This window comes from Strigops habroptila, chromosome 2 (genome assembly GCF_004027225.2).
Source record: "Strigops habroptila isolate Jane chromosome 2, bStrHab1.2.pri, whole genome shotgun sequence".
NCBI classification, from domain to species: domain Eukaryota; kingdom Metazoa; phylum Chordata; class Aves; order Psittaciformes; family Psittacidae; genus Strigops; species Strigops habroptila.
The window spans coordinates 24,356,344-24,376,469 of NC_044278.2; the positions used below are offsets into that span (position 1 = coordinate 24,356,344).

Sequence of the window (20,126 nt, forward strand, 5' to 3'; positions counted from 1 at the left end):
CAATTTAGAAAGGTACAACAGTAGAAACCAGCTTTAATTTAAACAGCAGAATAATTTCCTTGTGTTCTGATCTAGAGTAGTATCCAGATAAGATCCCAGTCACGCAAGATCCCAGGAAACAACATTTTAAATCATGTAAAAATAGTACATTGTGAACTTTGTGAGTTTTGGCTACATATATATGGGTTTGTAATGCAGGTGGAAAAAGAATATACTCAAATTCTAACAGTTAAGAATTTTTTTTTTTCATGCCTTGGGTGATAAAATGACTCTGTTTCATGTTACATTTACAGCTTCAAAATCTGCTATGAAGGATCAGTACCCATAACCGAATCACATATCTTTAAATAACATAAAATTTGTCTGTCATATTTTAATTGATACCTATTAAAAAAGAAGTAACTAATTATTCTTGTCAGGTTTTAGTTCATAGTAAGCTAAAATACTGAATAATTTAATATCCAAACTGACTTGTATATTGGAGTTTGTTTGGGGGACAACAGAAAGCAGCTTCTATTTTAAGCATTCTAGCAGTGACATAGTAGAAAGACATAAGATAATGTCAGTGCTTTAAGTTCATGGCTTTAGTTATATTCTTGACCATTCTTCCATTGTAGATATTACAACTAGTGGGATTTTTGCAGCACAGACTTTTTGACTATTTCAGCTTTGCAAATTCTTGGCAGTTGGTAGTATCTATATTTGTATGTTCCATTGCAACGGAAGACTAGTTTCTTCTCTCAGAAGGCCTGTACACAAAATCAGAAGTACATATTTAAAGATTTTTTACTGTATAGTGTATCTGAAATAGCTATAGGTAAAATAACCTCTCACCATTCTGAGTAACTTTATGTATGTTCTTAAAACCTTATCTGCTACATCGCTAGGTCACCCTAGGATTTATATTCTCTTTGAGTTCTGCAAACAAAGATGGAAGTATGAAACTGGGGGGGTAGCTGCCCATCATTACTTCATAAAAGAAAAAAATCTAACACAAGAAATCTGGGTGAACAGTGACCTCCAAAAGTCTTTCTGGTCTTACATTGTTTAAGGTTTAATAGGACAATATATAAAGCATCATTTTCTGGGAATGTTCAGAGGTTTTCTCTATTGTTACCAAGAGCTGAATTGTCAGGATTCTTAATTCCATTGTATGCAATAAGGGACATCTTACTATCTGTGAAAGTGAATGGGATTGTTTTTATCAATCAGATCTTATCTGGAGTCGTAAGTGGCTTGCTCTGTTTCTGCACAATTCTGGGGCTTCAAAGGACATTAAATACAACTCGTTCTACATTGCTTAAAGCAAATAGAGAAATTCCATGTACAGACATTTGAATATCAGTTTATAGTTGGAGTTGACCTTAGAAAAAGGCAGGCTGCTCTGTTAATACGTATATGGTACATATACATTACAATCTATATAAACATGCATGTTCTGTCACTGCTCAGATCACTAAGGTATGTCAGAATTCTACTGTGAGAGTAGCAGTTTTCTATAAATGTAGTGTAGATGCGGTAGGTAACTATAATGCATACGCAAAATTGTATCTTGTATGCATCTGGGTAGAAAATATTGGGGACTAGTGCATCCTTTGTGTTTTCTGTATGCTTTTATATTCTCAATATAATGTAATTTTATTAGTTTTTTGGTCTTTTTTTTTTTCCCCCCCCCTTGCATAGCTATTTTTAGTATGTAAGATGGTTCTCTTCAAGATCACAATTTATGTGTGACAGAAGATTCTGGAAAACTGTTAGAATTTACTGTTTGAAAATGCATCTAGTTCCAGTTCTAGAGAACTGCATCTTATATTATGACTGATGTGGTCCATAAAAACAGCATTCTCTCTTGCTCTGAAAGACTAGATAAAACAGACTTCAAATCAACCAGACCAATCCTCTAGATCGTACTGGGTAGGCTGTGGCAATCCAGTTCTGCTGCTTCCTCAGTGTAGCATAGTCTCAACTGATTTGCAGAGGCGTCATCTTTAAGATAGTTAACATGCTGTGTTTACATTTGATATAAAAGAAGAAATTACAATCCCTTCTGTAGAGAATGACAGATTTGGTTGTATGAGGGACATATTTCATAGGAGTCTCGGTCTTCAGTTTTTTCTGAAAGTTTTGATTTTTAATTCAACAGGTCTTTAGTCGTGTCCTAGTCTTGGAATGAACAGCTGCACCTAACCTTTTTGTTAGACATTGTAGGTCATAGCCTGGTACATGCCCTAGAACACAGTAAAATTTGCAAATCATAAGCCAAAAATTCCTCAAGCTCTGATGATGAGGAACTGAAAAGACATAGGCAATCCCTCTTGCCATCCATATCACTTAATGTCTGAAAGACTGAAGGGGAAGGTGATGTGACCGTTATTCTAAATTAGGCATTTGAAGTTGAGTGAGTTGAGTCCAGAAAATAGTGATGAGCTGGAGGAGTGTACTGCCCAGTCATTGCTCACATCTACTAACTGTAATCTGTTTAGTATAAGACACAATTTTTATTAGGATAACCATGGGACAGTGAACGTTATCTGTGTGCGCAACATCCGTACGGTTCATGTTGCATTACCAGTTTATTCTACTGCTCTGAATCAACTTAATGTTCCATACTACATGTGAGTCCCTCAAGATGTAACCTTTTTCTGTCAAGGTTTCAGTGCATTTGGTGACCCAGCTGGTCTATACAGAATTTATTCCCACTGAATGAGAATAGTATCATTGTATATACTTAGTGGCATTTTTACAGCTGCATGAACTATTCTTTAACAAGCCTACTGAAGAATAAAACATGAAGAAATTAGGGTGAGCTCCAGTCCTCTCGTTCATCTCGTACATTAAATATTTATGTTAACGAAACAAAAATGTTATCAGTGATTAAAGAGGGGCTACATTTCACCTTTATAAAGCACAGCTTTCTTGGAATGTGTAGGGATGGGAAAGAAAAAGATTTTATAATTTGTATGTAGTAGTGTGTGAAATAGCATTAATGTTCAACATTACTTTAATAAACTAGACATAATTAGTGTAAATATGTTGAGGACATTGACATCCTGTAAACCTCTATCAGGTGAAGCATAATTAAATTTTCTTTTTCAATTTGTCTTCATTTTCTGATAGAGTCCTTGGTAATGAAACAGAACTCAGCATAAAAAGCTGTTTTATTTGTAAATACATATCTACGTATGTTCTGTGAATAGACTCTTAGCTGTATAACTACATAAAAGCTTTTCTACCAAGTGTTGTTTGTCACTGTTTTGGAATATCTGTTGTGAGAAATCTAGCATGCTTTAAAAATCTAGCAGAATCAAAAAGGAAAGCAAAGTGAAAAATGACACTTGGTTGCTAGTTAAAACTGAAAGCTAATAAATTTTGTCATCCTTCAATACTGATAGAGTGACACTGGTTCAAATAGAACAAGAAAGAGCTCAATAACAAATATGCAGGTTGTTAGAAAAACATGTACAGTGAACTGCAAGAAGTAATTCTCCTCAAAAGGGTCCATTAATTTGACTAGTTATAGTGGGTTGACCTTGGCCAGCTTTGAGGCACCCACCCAGCCACTGCCTCACCCTCCTCAACAGGCATGCTGGGTTGACCCTGGCTGGGTGCCAGGTGCCCGTCAATGCTGCGCTATTACTCCTTCCTCAGCTGGACAGGGGAGAAAAAATACAATGAAGGGCTCAACGTTGGGGAAAATTAATGTAATTTATTACCAATCAGATAAAAGTAGGATAATGAGAAATAAACCCAAATCTTAAAAAAACACCTTCCCTCCACCCCTTCCTTCTTCCCCGGACTCGCCACCAGCACGGGGGACAGGGAATAGGGGTTATAGTCAGTTCATTACGTGATGTCTCTGCCACTCCTTCCTCCTCAGGGGAAGGACTCCTCACACTCTTCCCCTGCTCCAGCATGAGGTCCCTTCCATGGAACTTCTCCAATGTGAGTCCTTCCCACACACTTCAGTTCTTCCTGAACTGCTCCAGCGTGGCTCCCTCCCATGGGGTGCAGTCCTTCAGGAACACATTGCTGCAGCATGGGTCCCCCGCAGGTCACAAGTCCTGCAGCAAACCTGCTCCAGCTCCTCTCTCCACAGGGCCAGCCACAGGTCCTGCCAGGAGCCTACTCCAGGATGGGCTTCTCACTGAGTCACAGCCTCCTTTGGGCATCCCCCTGCTCCGGTGAGGGGACCTTCATGGGCTGCAGGGTCACAGCCTGCCTCACCATGGCCTGCACCACAGGCCGCAAGGGAATTTCTGTTCTGGCACCTGAAGCACCTCTTTCCTCCTTTTGCGCTGACCTTGGTGCCCACAGAGCTGTTACTCTCACTCCTCTCCTGTGCAGTAACTTTTCCCCTTTCTTAACTATGTTATCCCAGAGGCGCTACCACCATCACTGGTGGGCTCAGCCTTGGCCAGCAGCGCGTCTGTCTTGGAGTTGGTTGGCATGGGGTGTATCAGACATGGGGGAAGCTTCTAGCAGAAGCCACACCTGCAGCCTCCCACCCTGACCAGCAAAACCTTGCCACATAAATGCAATACAATAGTACCAGGGGAGAAAATGAGGTGAAAAAGCTCATGGTTCAAGATAAAGACAGGGAGATCACTCACCAATTAACAGCACAGGCAAAATGGATTTGAGTGAGGGAAAATTAATTGAATTTATTGTTAAATAGAGGTGGATGGTGAAACAGAAAGACAGAAGTAACACAACACCTTACCCTTTCTTTTTCACAGGCTCAACTTCACTTTTTTTTTTGTGACTCGTTTACCTCCTGCACCCCAAGCAGTGCAAGGAGATGGGCAATGGGGCTGTGGTCAGTCCATAATGGCTCCAGCATGGGTTCTTCCCATGAGCTACAGTTGTTCAGGATAAACTTGCTCCAGCGTGGGGTCTTCAACAGACTGCAGTGTGGATATCTGCTCTACCATGCTCTCTCCTAGGGCTGCAGGGGGTCTCTGCTCTGGTGCTTAGAGCACCTCCTCGCCTTGCACCTTCTCATCTTGGTGCTTGCAGGGCTGTTTCTGTCATGTTTTTCTCATTCCCGTCTCTCGGGTTTTGATGTACATCGTGTTTTTTTTCCCTTCCTCCCCCAGGCTTTCCCCAGGTGCTGCCATCATGTCTGTGGGGCTCAGCCGTGCCCTGCATGGGTCCATTGGATCTGGCTGGAAACAGCTGTGTCTGGCACGGGGCAGCCCTGGCCACTCCTCACAGAGGCCGCTGCAGCCCTCCTGCTGCCAGTGTAAACCCAATACACTAGTTCAGACATAAAGGAGAGAATAAAATAAATTCAGATTCAGTTTACTCTTGCAAGATATAATTTTGCTGCTCCATGTGCAGGAAAGTGCATGCACACATGTTCAGAATCTGATTTTTTCAATTAACTTCAGCTACTCAAAAAGTCCATTGAATTTCAGTTTATGCTGCACTCTGCAGAAGGTATAGTGCTTTGTTGGATTATGTCTTCGTACTCATTTCTCTGAAGTGTTAGTCTACAGCGAGATACATTAATGACTGAGCAACAGTGAATGAGCAAAGGAACAGGAGGAGGGAAGGAGAGCAAGCAAGCTGAGAAATGATTAAGCATAGTGCCATAAAATGGGCAAAAAGACAGTTGCTTAGTATAGATAGAGAAGCATTTTCTTATTTTATTATAAATGGCTTGATTTATCTTTTTTCCATCTCTCTAATCTTTTTTAAATTCTACGTAGGTGTTCATGAATATTCCACTCATTTTGCAGTAATTTATAAATTTAACTTACATTTCATGACTCCTCAGAGTAAGCAGGAAGTTATGCATAGAAAATCCAGATTGAATTTTAGGAAATGGCAGTGTGTTTTGGAGTGGGGAAAAAACAAATTTCTTGGCTGACATTTTACTTTTAAATTAATGAATGTTTTGTCAATGAGCATTCTGATTTTATAGAGAAAGTACATGAATACTACTCAAGTTAGCGTTCTGCATGTTGTCTTGATTTACTAACACCACTTCATCTCTTACTTGCCTTTCTAGATCGATTTGCAGTATTAGCTAACAATAATCTCCAAATTCTTAACATCAATAAAAGTGATGAAGGAGTATACAGATGTGAAGGAAGAGTGGAAGCAAGAGGAGAAATTGACTTTCGGGACATAATTGTTATTGTGAATGGTAAGCAGTAAAAGTTGTCAAATTGCCTTCTTGCTTTACTTGATTATCACAGCCTATTTTAAAATATGACAGCTTCTAAAATATCCTGATTAAACTGGGTAATATAGTTGTCATGTCTGCTTAGTAGTGTTTTTCTGTAAATGTAATTCTTACTATTTTTTAAAAATACACTGTGTAAATAGAATTCATTGCATTTTGTTATATCACTGTATATAAGTATATAAAACCTGGTTTATTGTTTTTAATCATTTACAGAACATTGACAATCTCTGCAAGACTGAGTTTCAGATTAAAATACATAGTAGTTCAGTTCACTCTAGCTGCGCTTGTTATCTGTGGTGAACACTGGGCTGCTGTACTTGGCTCTAGTGTCTCTCCTGTTGTTACAGATGTTTCATTATTGGCCCACAGAGCCACGAATCAGTTCTGCAAAGCCAGTGATGAAAGACTACTACATGCTGTCATCTGTTTTAAAAGCACTGTCTGATCCATTACATAGTTGTATGTCAGCTTTATAATTGAATGAAAGAGAAAAAAGACTAGAGATAAATTTTCGTTTGAGCTAGATAAATTAGTGGCCATCATAACTTTATCATGTCTTATACATGCTATGTCTAGCTTTAGGCATACAGAACTTTAAAATGTTCTGTAAAATGATTGAAGAACCCCTTAAAAAGACTTTAAAAAAATATTCTAGTGGAAAAAAAAAAAGTCCTGATAATGTGTGAAAATCTTTTGTTTAAGAAAAGTAAAGAAATACTACTAACAGTGTTTCATATTGTAACTTGATTCCTAAGTGTAATCATAAATTCCAAAATTAGCAAAGAATCCTGTCCCATGATTTAGATTTTTCTAGATACTCATACAATAATTTACTTTCCATTAATAGGACATAATGTTTTATTTTTCAGTTCCCCCTGCAATTACTCAGCTGCAGAAATCTTTTAATGCCACTGCAGATCGAGGAGAGGCAATAACTTTGTTCTGCAGAGCTACCGGATCACCTCCACCTGAAATCAGTTGGTATAGGTAAGTTTAGTTGAGGCCTGCACATCAAAGCACATTGTTTTAATGTGTCATGATTTTCTATCGTGGTCCATTAAGCTGTGCAACCTTAATTTCTTTGCTGAATTTTAAGAGCATTTGCTGTCCATTTCTGTTCTGACTTCTAAAGGTAGATTCAGCATTAGTAAGTGAATGAGCTCAGACAAATTCAATTGCACTCAGGTTACCATCAAGTGAGATAAATGTAAGAAGTAACTAAAATAGCATATTGACATGATTTCTTCATATCTGAGTGGAAACAAATAAAGCTGAAGCAATGAGTCTGTATCTCAAAAACAATACAAACAGAAATCTCACAACTTCTGCACATGAATGCATCAGGTAAAAACATATGCGGTTATGCAATAGATATCCAATACAGATCAACTGTACTGATAACAAAGATAACATTTTCCCCATCTGTAAAAATAGATTCTAACCCTAACTCTCCGTTTCAATGAGATTCATAAGGAGGTATTGCTTTAGACACCCACAGGATATGGAAATGTTTCACTGAATGAGTTTCAAGGGTGGTTTATGTAATTTTGAAAATGTAATATGTTTTGAAAATGGAACCAGATTTAAAGCTCGTCTGTTTTTTGGTGGTATCAATGACATGAAGATAATATAGCTTTGTCATTTGGGAACACTTACCATATAACATTTGTAAAAAATTAAATATCCATACACTCTATGTTCTTTCAATTTTAACGAAGATATATATATTAGTCCTCGGATGTAAAGTATCTCAGACACCTCACACCAGTGCACATGTCTATTTTAGACCTGAATAATTTGCATCTACTTACATTATTTCAGGTGAATTAAAAGGTCACCACATTTTCATAGAAGGACATAGAAGGGATTTCCATCAATTCTTAATCTCCTTTGGAATCTTTGAACAATGTTGGATTCATTTTAAATGTTGACTTCCTTTGACTGATACCTACATTTTAACATGCCGAAAGTCATACGTGGTTTTAAATTTTTCCCTTGTGCAATTTGAATTTCAGGAAATGTAAATAAATAGAATGCAAAGTTAATTCCATCGTGGCTTAGAATTAAAAATCTAGTGAAGAAAAGGCAAAAGAAAAACAAAATATGCAGAGCCCAGATTAAAGAACTGATAGTGAATTCAGATGAAGGTTGAATATTCTGATAATTTAATGTCTTTAAAGTAATTTTTTACAATGTCTGCCTTATCCAGCCAAAATTCTTAAGAGTTGTCTGAAATCGTGGATCCTAAATGGCCTTGTTGCAAGATGTAAGACAGTCAACATTAATGTTTTATACTGTTAAGAAAGCATGCATAAATTTCCACAGCTTGTAAATATCTCTGTGGGTTTCTGTCAATATTTTATAAATATTACAGTATGTACACAGGCTAAATGTCTTGGAGAGACACACACTTCTGTGTCTATTGAACAGAGTCTACTGAAGGATTTTCTTTTGGTTTGCCAGCCCCTGAGGCAGCTAACTTTTTTAAACCATTCAGTAAGTATCTTTTGTAAAGATTTTGCAAAAGCTTAACAGGCTGTGTACTGGTTACTGAATCTTAAATGTGGAAGCTTCTGTTCTGCTCCTATTTTGGGAGCTATCTCATAGTGAGGAATATTGGCTTATGTACCTCCCTTCCCTGTTGGTGCTTTTTTGTTTGTTTATTTTATTTGGTTTGTGGGGTGGTTTTTTTTTTCCCCCCTTTCATTCTGTTTTTGTTTTATCTTATTAGGCTATAAAGTCTTGGCAGTAGAAAGTATTCTTGCTTTTTTATTTGCTGACAGTGAGATGTTGTAAAGTGGTAGTTGAGAAAGGCCCCTGGTGTCCATGACAGGAATATTATTATTGATATGCGAATAAGGAGAAAAAGGTGGGAGGAGCTATATTATTTTTTCTAGAGGAATCAAACTTTATCCTACATTGTACTCCAGTACTAAATTTCTGTATTAGATCTCTGAGCTCTCAGTCCTGAACTGTTCAGGTCCCTTTTCACTCACATATAGGTAGCTGGTTAAAAGGATTCAGAATCAGTTGATATCTTCTCCTTGCCCTTCAACTTATTTTGCAGATATGTCAAGGTAAAGACTTTAGTTTTCTAGAGTATTTTAGATGCATTTTCTTTAGAAATTAGGCTGAGCATAGAAAAACTAGATGAACATAATCTTTCTTGATCTTGAGAAAAATCTAGAAAGCATCAGTGATAGGAAAGTCTGTCAAAACTGATTATCTAATATTAATATGCTTGTCATACATTGAGAACCTAATTGAATCCATTTATCAGTATTAATAGTCAACTTGTCACAGTCCAAATTTCCTTGTTTAGTGCACTTTTTCATGTTGAAGTTAACCTCAAATTTATGTGTTTCTTTTTTAACAAACAAGTGGAATTACATCCAGTAAACTGATTTAACAGGTTAACTTCAGTTAGGGCATGAAAAAATAGCTGTATTTTTAAAATCAAATAACAGTATTATTCATTTGGCTTTTATATATCCCTCTGTGTTTGCTGCAAGCAAGATGCTGCACAAAACAGTAGTTTCAGGCTTTAAGCACTTTAAGACAGTAGCTAATGTGGAAAAGCTTTAACTGTTTCCATCTACCCTTTTCATTTCCAGGTGATGACAATGTTTAAGATTTTGTAAATTTAAAATGGAGGCATCTTAACTAATGTGTCAATCTACCTTAAAAAAAGAAGTGTTAGTTCACTTACAAATTAGTCAGTTTGAAAATACCTAGTCAAGAAGAAAGGTCAGCAAGGTTTAGTTGCTGCTCTACTTAGTGTGCATATTTACTTTGTTGATATTTCATGGACTGAGAGAATCTAATTCTTTCACCACTTAACTGATATCTTTATTGAAGCTGATTACATTAGTGTAAAGCATACACTCTGAAGAGAAGCAATACACTAATAGAATTAAATTAGCCAGGACTGAAAGGTAAAGATACAAAGATACAGGTCATGAACTGGAAATCTTTACTGATGTAAATAGTCTTGCTGAAAAATAATGATTGTTTATGTTTGTGGAGATAATTTACACTAGTAAAGTTTAGCTGGATCAATCTCCTTATCTTTACTGACAGGACTTAGAATTATCTGAGAAAAGAAATAATCCACTTTTAATTTGTTATTCATGCTGTCCTGTTCTCCAGTATCAGCACCAATCTGAATCTCTCCTGCTCGCTAGAGGGTCCAGGGAAATGCTCATAATCTCATTTCTGCATAGAAATTGCTGTAAATATAGGCGATGCTTGTAATAATATGCATTTGGAAACTACTTCTGACCTTGATTACAGACTTCTGTCTCTTAACATAATTCACTAGATTTTTTTTGGTGAGACCAACTGTGTGGAAAATTAGATCTGTTCTGCAAAACAATTCCTATGATTTGCTTTGGAAAGGAGATGATCAAGTATCACAATAATGTCTCGAAGCAGACAGCTAAATGGACTAGTTATTTACAAAAACGTTACTAAAATGTAAGCTTTATAGATGCCAGGGGAATCCTATTAACAGATATTAATGTTCCCAGGAAAGAAGCAGTATTTTCTTTTAGGGAAAATATGATTTTATAAAATATGAAATTTATGTAGTTATCAGCATTATGTGAGAAGAACATGAAAATCATTGTTGCTCTAATCTTGATATAAAACTGTATGTTCTAAACTAGGCATACTGAATGGAACAGAGTATTTCAGTAATGGATATTGGTTTCGTTTCATAAATAGTTAAATAGTTTGTTTTCAGGAAGTCAGAATTATCAGCAGGATTATCAGTGCTTATGAAAATCAGGCAATTTTATACGTAAGTGCTTGTGAGAAGGGGATGTTGATTTAACAGAAATAAGATCAAAAGAAGCCTGCAGCAAACTAGGCAGAATGAGAAAAAATTAAGAAAGTTAAAATTCTACTCTTGAAAAGGAAGTTGTTTTGATAACTGTGCATATGCCAACACGCTCAAATGGACCGGTCAAGCCTTGATCAGCCCTCAGAGTTGTTCACAGGTTTTATTATTTCGGTACCATCTGGTCAGAACTCATTCTAACATCTGGAGACATGCCTGCTTGCTAAGTTGTGGCTAGCCAACAACAACTGAGAGGAAATCATTTGGAAGGGTTTCATGTGCCAATAGTCTCTACTTGTATGAGATTTAAAATATTTTTTCTAATTTGGTACATTGTTACTAATGTGAACTGCAATAGTTACACTTAGTTAATATGCTTTTAAATGTTCCTCACATGCAAGTATGTATGTCTAACCAATTTCCTTGTGTCCTTCCTTGAGTGTAAGCTGTATGTTCTATTCACAAGCATTTTTCTAACATTAAGTCAATATTGAACACTAAAGATACAGTATTTTCAGTATGTATATATTTTTAGAACGTGACAATAAAATTATGAAGCTGGGATCTTGAACATAAAAGTGCAGTTCAGAATGCTTTGTTTGTGTCTAGAATGTGCACATTCTTATGAAAAAACCACTCTCATCCTGTAGAATGGTATTTGTTGTGCTAAAATCAACTTCCTTCTATACATATTGCCAATTTATACGATGTGAGGTACTGCATTTTTGAGCATAATAGCAATCTCTTCCCTCAAAAATTATTTTCACCATATTGATGCTTCCATAGCACATTGTTTCAGAGTTTGGAACTGAGTTTGGTTGATTTTTACATTGTTCTTATTTTTTTAGGAATGGTAAACCTATTGAAGAAAATGAAAAATATATGCTGAGAGGAAGCAATACAGAACTAACAATAAGAGATATAAAGAATATTGATGCAGGTCCTTATATCTGTAATGCTAAAAACAAAGCAGGAAATGATAAAAAACAGACATTCCTTCAAGTTTTTGGTAAGTACTGCATAGTACATTCTATTCTTTCTTTTTAAATGTAAACATTAGGGAGCTGAGGTGATAATCCACAATTTTCAGTGGAACAGTATTCCTGCAAGGTTTCTACTCATGCAGCAAACCACTCTGTATAAGTTTACAGCTTTTTCTTCCCTGTTGGCTACTTCAACCTTTACACCTGAATTTAATTTTGAAAAGGCTATCTTCATCATTTGCTTTTTTACTGTTCAGATAACACAATGAAGTGTTAAATTGATAATTCACTCTGGTTTTAGTTTTAAAGTTGGCTGCTTGCAAGAAAAACGAGGAGAAAGAGGGGCTAATTCTGAAAGAGGAAAAACCCACATTATTTGAACTTCTAAGCAGTGTACTGTTCTTTTGTAAGAAGACATCGTGTAGAGGTGTTCCTGTTTTTGTAATTTGTTTTTCTTTCTGGATTTTTATTTAAGTGCATGATTGCAGATGTAGTAACAAAAATATTATCGGATCCAAGTTTCAGAGCATAAAAGTAGTAACATGAAAACTGCCAACAGATGCCCAGCCAGTTCCTGAGCAATGGCCCCCAGACAGCTTTCCCCCTAGTTTATATACTGAGCGTGATGTCATATAGTCTGGAATATCCCTTGGGTCATTTGGTTCAGCTGTCCCAGCTGTGTCCTCTCCCAGCTTCTTATGCCCCCCCAGCCTACTAGCTGGTGGGGTGGTGTGAGAAGCAGAAAAGTCCTTAACTTAGTGTAAACACTGCTTAGCAACAACTAAAACATCGGTGTGATATCAGCATTATCCAAAACACAGCACTGTTCCAGCTACTAAGAAGAAAATTAACTCTATCCCAGATGAAACAGAGACACCTCAGGGTATAGTATCATAAATTAATCCTATTAACTTCTCTGTAATCTCTAAAGCTAAGTCTATTTTTAGTTTAATTCTGCATTTACCAGGTTCACCTCTACTTTAACTCTGAAAATGTGGAGTTGTATTTTCTCCTACAAAGAAGATTATTTTTTTCTTTTGTCTCTTTCACACAGGTTAACTCACAGTCATATATACAGCCAACAACTTCTCATAGTTTTCTTCCCCTTAAATGTATGCAAAAAACTGCAGTCTGAAAATGGCAAGGCAGATGGCTGATTATTACAGCTAAATAGTTCATAAACAGCCATTTTGTGTTAAAAGGACTTATTCAATTACATTATTCTTTCCCACTCCATCGGCTTGCTTGTCTCACATACCTGCTATCTTTAATTTAATTTACAATGCAAACTCTTTGGGGCAACAACTATTGTTTCTGTTACGACAGGGCTCTGGCAGGATTGAAACTTGTAATAACAGTAATGTAACCATAATGCAATAAAAATAACAATAAAATTAGAGCACTCAGCATTTAAAATTTTAGTACTCTGCACTTTTGAATGGACATGCCCATTTTAGTGCCATCTAGCAGCTGCATATGTTTAGTTCCATGCATGACCTAGATTTTTTTGTTAAACAACTTTGTTTCCAGTATCAGTGTTAAAAAAGCTATTTTGTTCTGATATCAAATTCTTACTCTGACAGTTTTTCTGCAACACTAACACATGTATAGAAACCTATAGGCACATATCCTACTCTCCTAAATTCTTCATCTTTCTTAGTGCTTTTTATCTATTCTACCTAATAAGACACAGAAGAGTAAAGAAAGCCCTATTTCCCTCAGAGGATTTCTTACTGATCATGATTTGCTCATCTGTCTGTCATCCTGTTGCGTACTACAGTTCTCTCTGTATCATTATCCATTACTATCTAAATGATCTCATCCATATTAATGCTTAGGACTCGTACTAAGGTTTTTGATACAAATTCATTTATGTTTAGTCCTTCTGAATGGCTTGAAACCATCGGTGTTCTTCGTTGAATTCTTTAAATATATTTTTTGTATTTGTCTCTGCTTGGTAGCTAACTTTTTATATCTCTTTCACCACTCATACTATTCAGTTTCATTGTTTTCTTTGGTTTGTTTTGCGATGTAATTAGTCATATATATATATACACACACACATGTATATGTTTAGATACATGTGCATTAGCATTTTTAATTATGAAATGCCACATTTTAACAGCTTTCGGCATCCCAATAAAAATTTCCCAAGTACCATAATAACAAGCAGTTGATTTAAGAGCAGTCAAGAAGATTCGACACCTTAAAAGCATTCTTACATCATCTTACTTTCTCAGAAGTAAACAGTCATTTCTTTATCATTCTCTAGAGTGACAGCAGTAGTGTTCATTTACTTAATACTAAGAAAAGATCTAATCAGGCTAAATGAAACAAGGTTAGCTTTAGTTAAAACCATATTTAAGTTTTATAAGAATAGTGCTTATATTCTGAGCATAGTTTTATATCTTTATTTTGTTTGTTCTTTAACTGCTTATTTCCACTCCTTAATCACTGAAATGCTTGGTTCTACCATTTGATAATGCATGAACAATGAGGTTTTCAGGAAGTTTTCTCTCTTCTGTACCTGTGCCATAGAAAGAGACATTCCTATGTCTAATAATTTCTATTTCTAGAAAGAGAAAAAGTATTTTTTTCTTTCATCAGATTTGTTGAAAAGAATGGAAGTTGTTCTAGCATAAGTTACTTTGAAGTTCTGTAGGGTGTGTTTTGCCTAAATAATCAATGAGAGGGTACTCTAAACTTACCTAAATATTTCACTGGCATTTCAGTAGTTTCTGACCATTGATTTCATGTAAGTCAAATGAGGGAAGAATACTTCAAGAAGCATTACAAAAGACCCTCCTTCATTGTATAGTTTGAGCACATACTATTTTTATTTTCTAGATGTCTTTTTAAGAATAACCTGAATCTTGTATAGCAGGAAGGTTTTTGCAGCTGTGTTCAATGTAAATTTCACTGAGAAAAGTAAATGCTATTATTAATTTATTATCTGTCATCAGGCAGATGAGGGGAAATGTAGCGCACCTCTCCTGTCTTATCACTCTTAGATGTGTTTCAAATGTTAAAATTCAAGACATTTAAGCCTTCAAAAACCATGCATCTTGTAACCAAAAAGGCTGCAGTGAGTCTATAATTGGGGTGAGAGGTTGCCTAAATTTTTCCATTATTTTCAGCCTTAATGACTGCATTCCTTTTACACTTACAGTGCCTGAAGCACACCTAATTTGGTGGTCGTTGTTTGAGGGGTTTTTGTGTTTTGTTTTTGTTTTCCTTAAGATACTATTCAGTACATACATGGAAGCTCTTCATTTAAATTCACTGGTAACTCTAGGAAGGGAATTCCGTGGATCTGTGCATGGAACTATCTGTTCCTGCTCATCCCAGATATTATGAAGTATACCAAATGTATCTTTATGAAGTGCAATGCATTAGTTAAAGATTAGTGTCAAAAGTTCATTCATTTTTTGTGTTACTTCTTCCTCCCGGTTACGTCCTTACCTGTTTGGAACTCCTCTACTTTTTAAAATAAAAATGATGCAATCCATAAAGGCAGCGATGCAACTTCAGTCATAAGGCAAGTCTTAAATCCCTTTGAGTGTGAAGTAGTAATAGCATTTTAACATGTACAAAGACTCAGGTTTATCAGGCACTAAATCACTTCATACTGGTGACATAATATATCCTTATTATGTCAGGAATCAAGGTGCAGGAATCTGTTTCTTAGGTAAGTTCCTTGTTGGGCTCTAGCTTGTTTACTAAATTCAAGTTGTACCAGCAGTTTCCAGGAGGACATGGTTTGAATTTTGCTACCTGATTCACAGGTGGCTGTGCAGAAAGATGGTGTAAGAGCATGATTCGTCATGTATCATATTAGTCAAGAGATCCTATCAGGCAGCAACACAGATGTATACTAAGCCTCTCAACCATGTTCATATTAACAAAGCTGTTTAAAGCAGTTCTTTTAATGAGACATGATCAGGACTGTCTAAGTTTTATATATGTGCTGCTTCTGATGAAACCATAGCCATCTGATGAAACTCTTTTGTCAAAGACACGGGTAGAACTCTGTGAATTCAATTGTGCGCCTTTTTCAAGAAATCAGTTGTAAGCAAGCAATAACAAATCTAGAACCTCGGATTGCCATCCATGTTCTTAAGTTTTTGAGGAAGCTGTAGGTACACAGCAATGAGCTTAGCCCTTGTCTGAGACAAATCCAGAAGACACCAAGGAAGGAATCTGAAATAAATTCGTTGGTTGAAGAAGTGTTAGAGAACTTAACACCAAACTTCTCTGCTCAGAGAGCAAACTTTCTAACCAGTAAATATTATTTATTTAGCAGCATTGCTTTGTTAATATTTTAAAAAATGCGTGTCTAGTAATAAGCAGTTCCTTACCTTCTAAATAAAATAATTTTAATGAAGCTTCAGCATAACTCCTTTCTATATTCAAGCCTTCTTTCATTTCAGTCAGTTCATTCAGTTTACAATTTTTAAGTACATTGTAATACAGATATTCTTGACTGAAGAAACCAGCAAATTCCTGGAGGCTTCCTGGGGTTACACTCCAAGACCCTGTATTTAGTTTGGTTCATATTTACTAGAGTACAGCAAGCAAATACCAATTCAGTTTGAAAATGACCTTGTCAATTTAAAAAGAACAGTTAAAGAAGTGGGGATGGGGCAGCAAAAACTGTTACAGTATTTTTTTCAGTACTGTCTTGGCATTCTCAAATAAATATCTTTATTTACATGTGCACAAAAGTATTTTGATGTTTTCCAATGTCCAAAATGTCATAAAAAGTATCAGTGTAAAAACTTCTAATCAAGAGCAAGTAATGACTTCTGACCTACAAAAATTACGCAACTAAATATCCCCCATACAAGCGCTCTTCTTCTTCTTAGTAATAACTGCCATCTAGATATATTCGATGATTAATCAGTGCTTATTCCTTTAAATGTCAGCTGCTCATGTCTAAAATGTCAAACTAAACCTTTTTGTCTTGTAGTGGTCCATTTGAAGGCATTAAAGTAATTTAGAATATAAGTCTAAAATTAAAAATTAAAGAGCATTAGTTACATGTTTTAGAACATGCCTTATCTTGAGCAGATCATATTATTTGTCATGTTGTGCAGACGGGGAAATCCTCTCATTCTGATGGAAATAATGTAATTCAAAATCTTGCAAATTTTTGACATAAAATACTACATATGATTTTTTCTTTAATGAGCGGTATATCTGCAATAGCTCTTTCCTTGTTTCCAGGAATGATACTGTATCAATAGTGACAAAGGAAAGAACAGATTGTAATGTAGCCAGGAGACATGGCTGTAGAAATAGAGTACCTGAGTACCAAGGTAATATATTTCATATGCATTTGGATGATCCTGAAAGTGAGAGTAATAACTGAAGTTATCTTGAAGTTTAACATAGTTATCCTTTACCTTGAATTCTTTTTTTGTAGTTCTTTCAACTGACATCCCTTGTTACACTATATCACTGAGGAGAGTTTCAGCTTTTCTCAGCCAAATTGATGTCCTGCTGTAATGCTTTGCTTACTACCTTCTAGTGCATCCAATAAAGCTGGATCCAGTTGACGTTTCAAGAGTCCCTGATCGCACAGGGTATTTCTGTTCTGCACATGATGTCACTCAGCATAGGTCATATATTGATGAAGCAGGATATTAGGTTTGTTAGGCAAAGTATTATTTGTTTTTCATCTCTGCATTAAACAACAGATTATTTGTACTAGTCAAGGGTGAACAGACAGTAGATAAGCAACAGGAGTGTGGAGGTAAGCAATGAGAAGTGAGACCAAGAGTGGTGTGGTGGAAATGGACAAAAGAGAGGTGGGAGATATATCTGGATATAGCAGGTTTGAACCTGGTTTTATTATTTGTCTTGGTGATGCTGAATGGAGCATCTGTGAGACAGTAGTCATAAATGAAATAGTTATAAAATGAAACAGTTATCATAAAATGAAACAGGACACTAGGCAAAGGAAACCATTCTTTGCCATGAGGACAGCTAGGTACTGCAACAGTTTGGTGTGAAAGGCTCTGCAGTCTCTGTTCTTGGCATTTTTCAAGATAGTGTTCAACAAATCCCTGAGAAATCTGATCTGAACAGGGTCTGCTGACCCTGTATTGATGAGGAGGTTGGTCAAGATGAGCTCCTAGAGTCCCTTCTACTCTAAATTATTCTCTTTCCCACTTGGATCCACTAACATAAGCCAGTATTACTCTTCTGCATAGCATATACTTTAGTAATCCCATTAGAAAATAGGATACTTCTCTCTTTATTTTCTGCTTTATATAAAATATACTATAGTGTTCTTCCTCAAAAGCAAAACTTGGGAAAACTGCATAGATAATACATTATTTTCAACAGATGTTAAGAGCTGCCAAAATTTAATTCACTCATGTAAACTTAATTCACTGGTTTTGTGTGTGAATATGTTGAATCATATTCTTATTACACAATTACATGCTAGGTTTTCCAGTGGTGTGAGTGTCTCATTTAGTGTGTGAAATGGATAGATTCAGAGAGCCTTCTTGATAGTTATATATGAGTGAATTTATAGGACCAAAACATTTTTTAAGATACTTGAATGTAATTGAAGAAAGTAATATTCTATGCACAGTTCTACAAGAGAGTTTGTATATATATGTACAGATAAGTCCTCTAAATAAAAGTGTTCACCTCTAAGAAGAAATTAAATTGCATATGTAAATACCCTGACAAGATACAGTATAGATTGATAGCTGTAGTTGCTGTGTACCTGTGGCTATAAAGTGGAATGATTTGAAGAATACAAACAGTATCTGGAATTTTTAAAATGTATCTTACCACCAATTTACTTGGTAAGTAAGGATTAATAACTTCATATCAGAGGGCTCTTCAGTTCTTAATAGTGTTAATACAGAACAGTGTGTTTGTTGTCTGGGGATTTTGTTAAATTTAGTAATTTGTATAAGACAGTTAGACATTCCTAAAGATCAAAATCCAAGAATATTACTAATTCCTTGGGGTTTTTTTTCACCCAATAATTTGTATTTGAAGACAAACAGAGATTATCATAGAATCAAAGAGTGCCAAAGCTGCTTGCCAGCCAGTCAGCACACAGCCTGTACTGGTGCATGGAGTTATTCCTGTCCAGGTGCAGGACCGCTGTTGAATGGTTGAATCTCTGCATCATTCCTGAAGTGCCAGAGATTAGCGAGGGCTGGCTGGTCCCTAAGGGACAGTGAGCCAGGAACAAAGCACACAAACATAGCCACCAGGGCAGGGCCCTCATCAGCCAGGACCCATCCCACACCACCCCAGCAAAGGAGCAGGCAATCCTGGGCGTGTCAGCCATACTGAGCCAGGAGTCCAGGTCATCAGACATACAGAAATGGTTGTTGTGCAACTTGAAGTCTGGGAAGTTGATTGCTCTTATAGATAGTAACACTAAACCAAACAAAAAAAAGTTTAAAGAAAAAAAAAAGTGGTTTAAAAGATAGATTTTGACATGCCTTTCTTTGTGCAGCATGAGTAATGTAATCTGTATTTTTAACAGTACAGCCTCAAATAATACAACTTAAGAATGAAACCACATTTGAGAATGGGAAAGCCACCCTCATCTGTGAAGCAGAAGGAGAACCTACCCCAGAGATTACTTGGAAAAGGGCCATTGATGGAGTAACTTTCTCTGAAGGTGACAAGGTAAATCTGCCTTTAATGTCTAAAATATCTAAGTGTATATTCTCTGGCTAATCATCTTTTTTTAAGCAAAAAATTAATTTAGAGATAGATTAATTCTAGATTCCTCTGGAATTGAAAGGAATTGCTATTTTCCGAGGTAGTAAGAGAGATTCTAAATTTTAAATTAAAAAAGATAAATAAATAAATGAAAGAACAACAAAGGAAAAAGCAATTAAAGTGCTAAAAGAGAATTCATCTCATCAGGCCTAAATTTTCATACATGATTCCTATTAAGGGTTTCAGCTTTTACCTTGATCGTAATGGTTATCCATATCTGTTCTTGACTATTTTTGGACTCTGTCCATCATTTCTCAAAATGTAGTGGAGCGTATAGAAATCTGAAATAAAAAGTTCTGAATACTTTGAAGTTCTTTATTTCCCGCTTCTGATGTTTGGGGTTTTT

The 20,126-nt window shown here is 36.0% G+C and overlaps 1 protein-coding gene across 4 annotated transcripts in view; it reads left to right on the plus strand.

Moving 5' to 3' along the window:
• The window catches only part of NCAM2 (neural cell adhesion molecule 2), a 283,578-nt gene that overhangs the window by 159,932 nt on the left and 103,520 nt on the right, over positions 1 to 20,126 (plus strand). For all 4 annotated transcript variants that reach the window (XR_003990100.1, XM_030476672.1, XM_030476673.1 and 1 more), the window contains exons 5-8: positions 6,014 to 6,151; positions 7,063 to 7,180; positions 11,882 to 12,042; positions 19,539 to 19,684. Coding sequence is in view for 3 of the 4 variants with exons in the window: in XM_030476672.1 (XP_030332532.1) it covers positions 6,014 to 6,151; positions 7,063 to 7,180; positions 11,882 to 12,042; positions 19,539 to 19,684 (563 nt within the window). In the remaining variant the exon portion in view is untranslated. The remainder of the gene's footprint in view (positions 1 to 6,013; positions 6,152 to 7,062; positions 7,181 to 11,881; positions 12,043 to 19,538; positions 19,685 to 20,126) is intronic.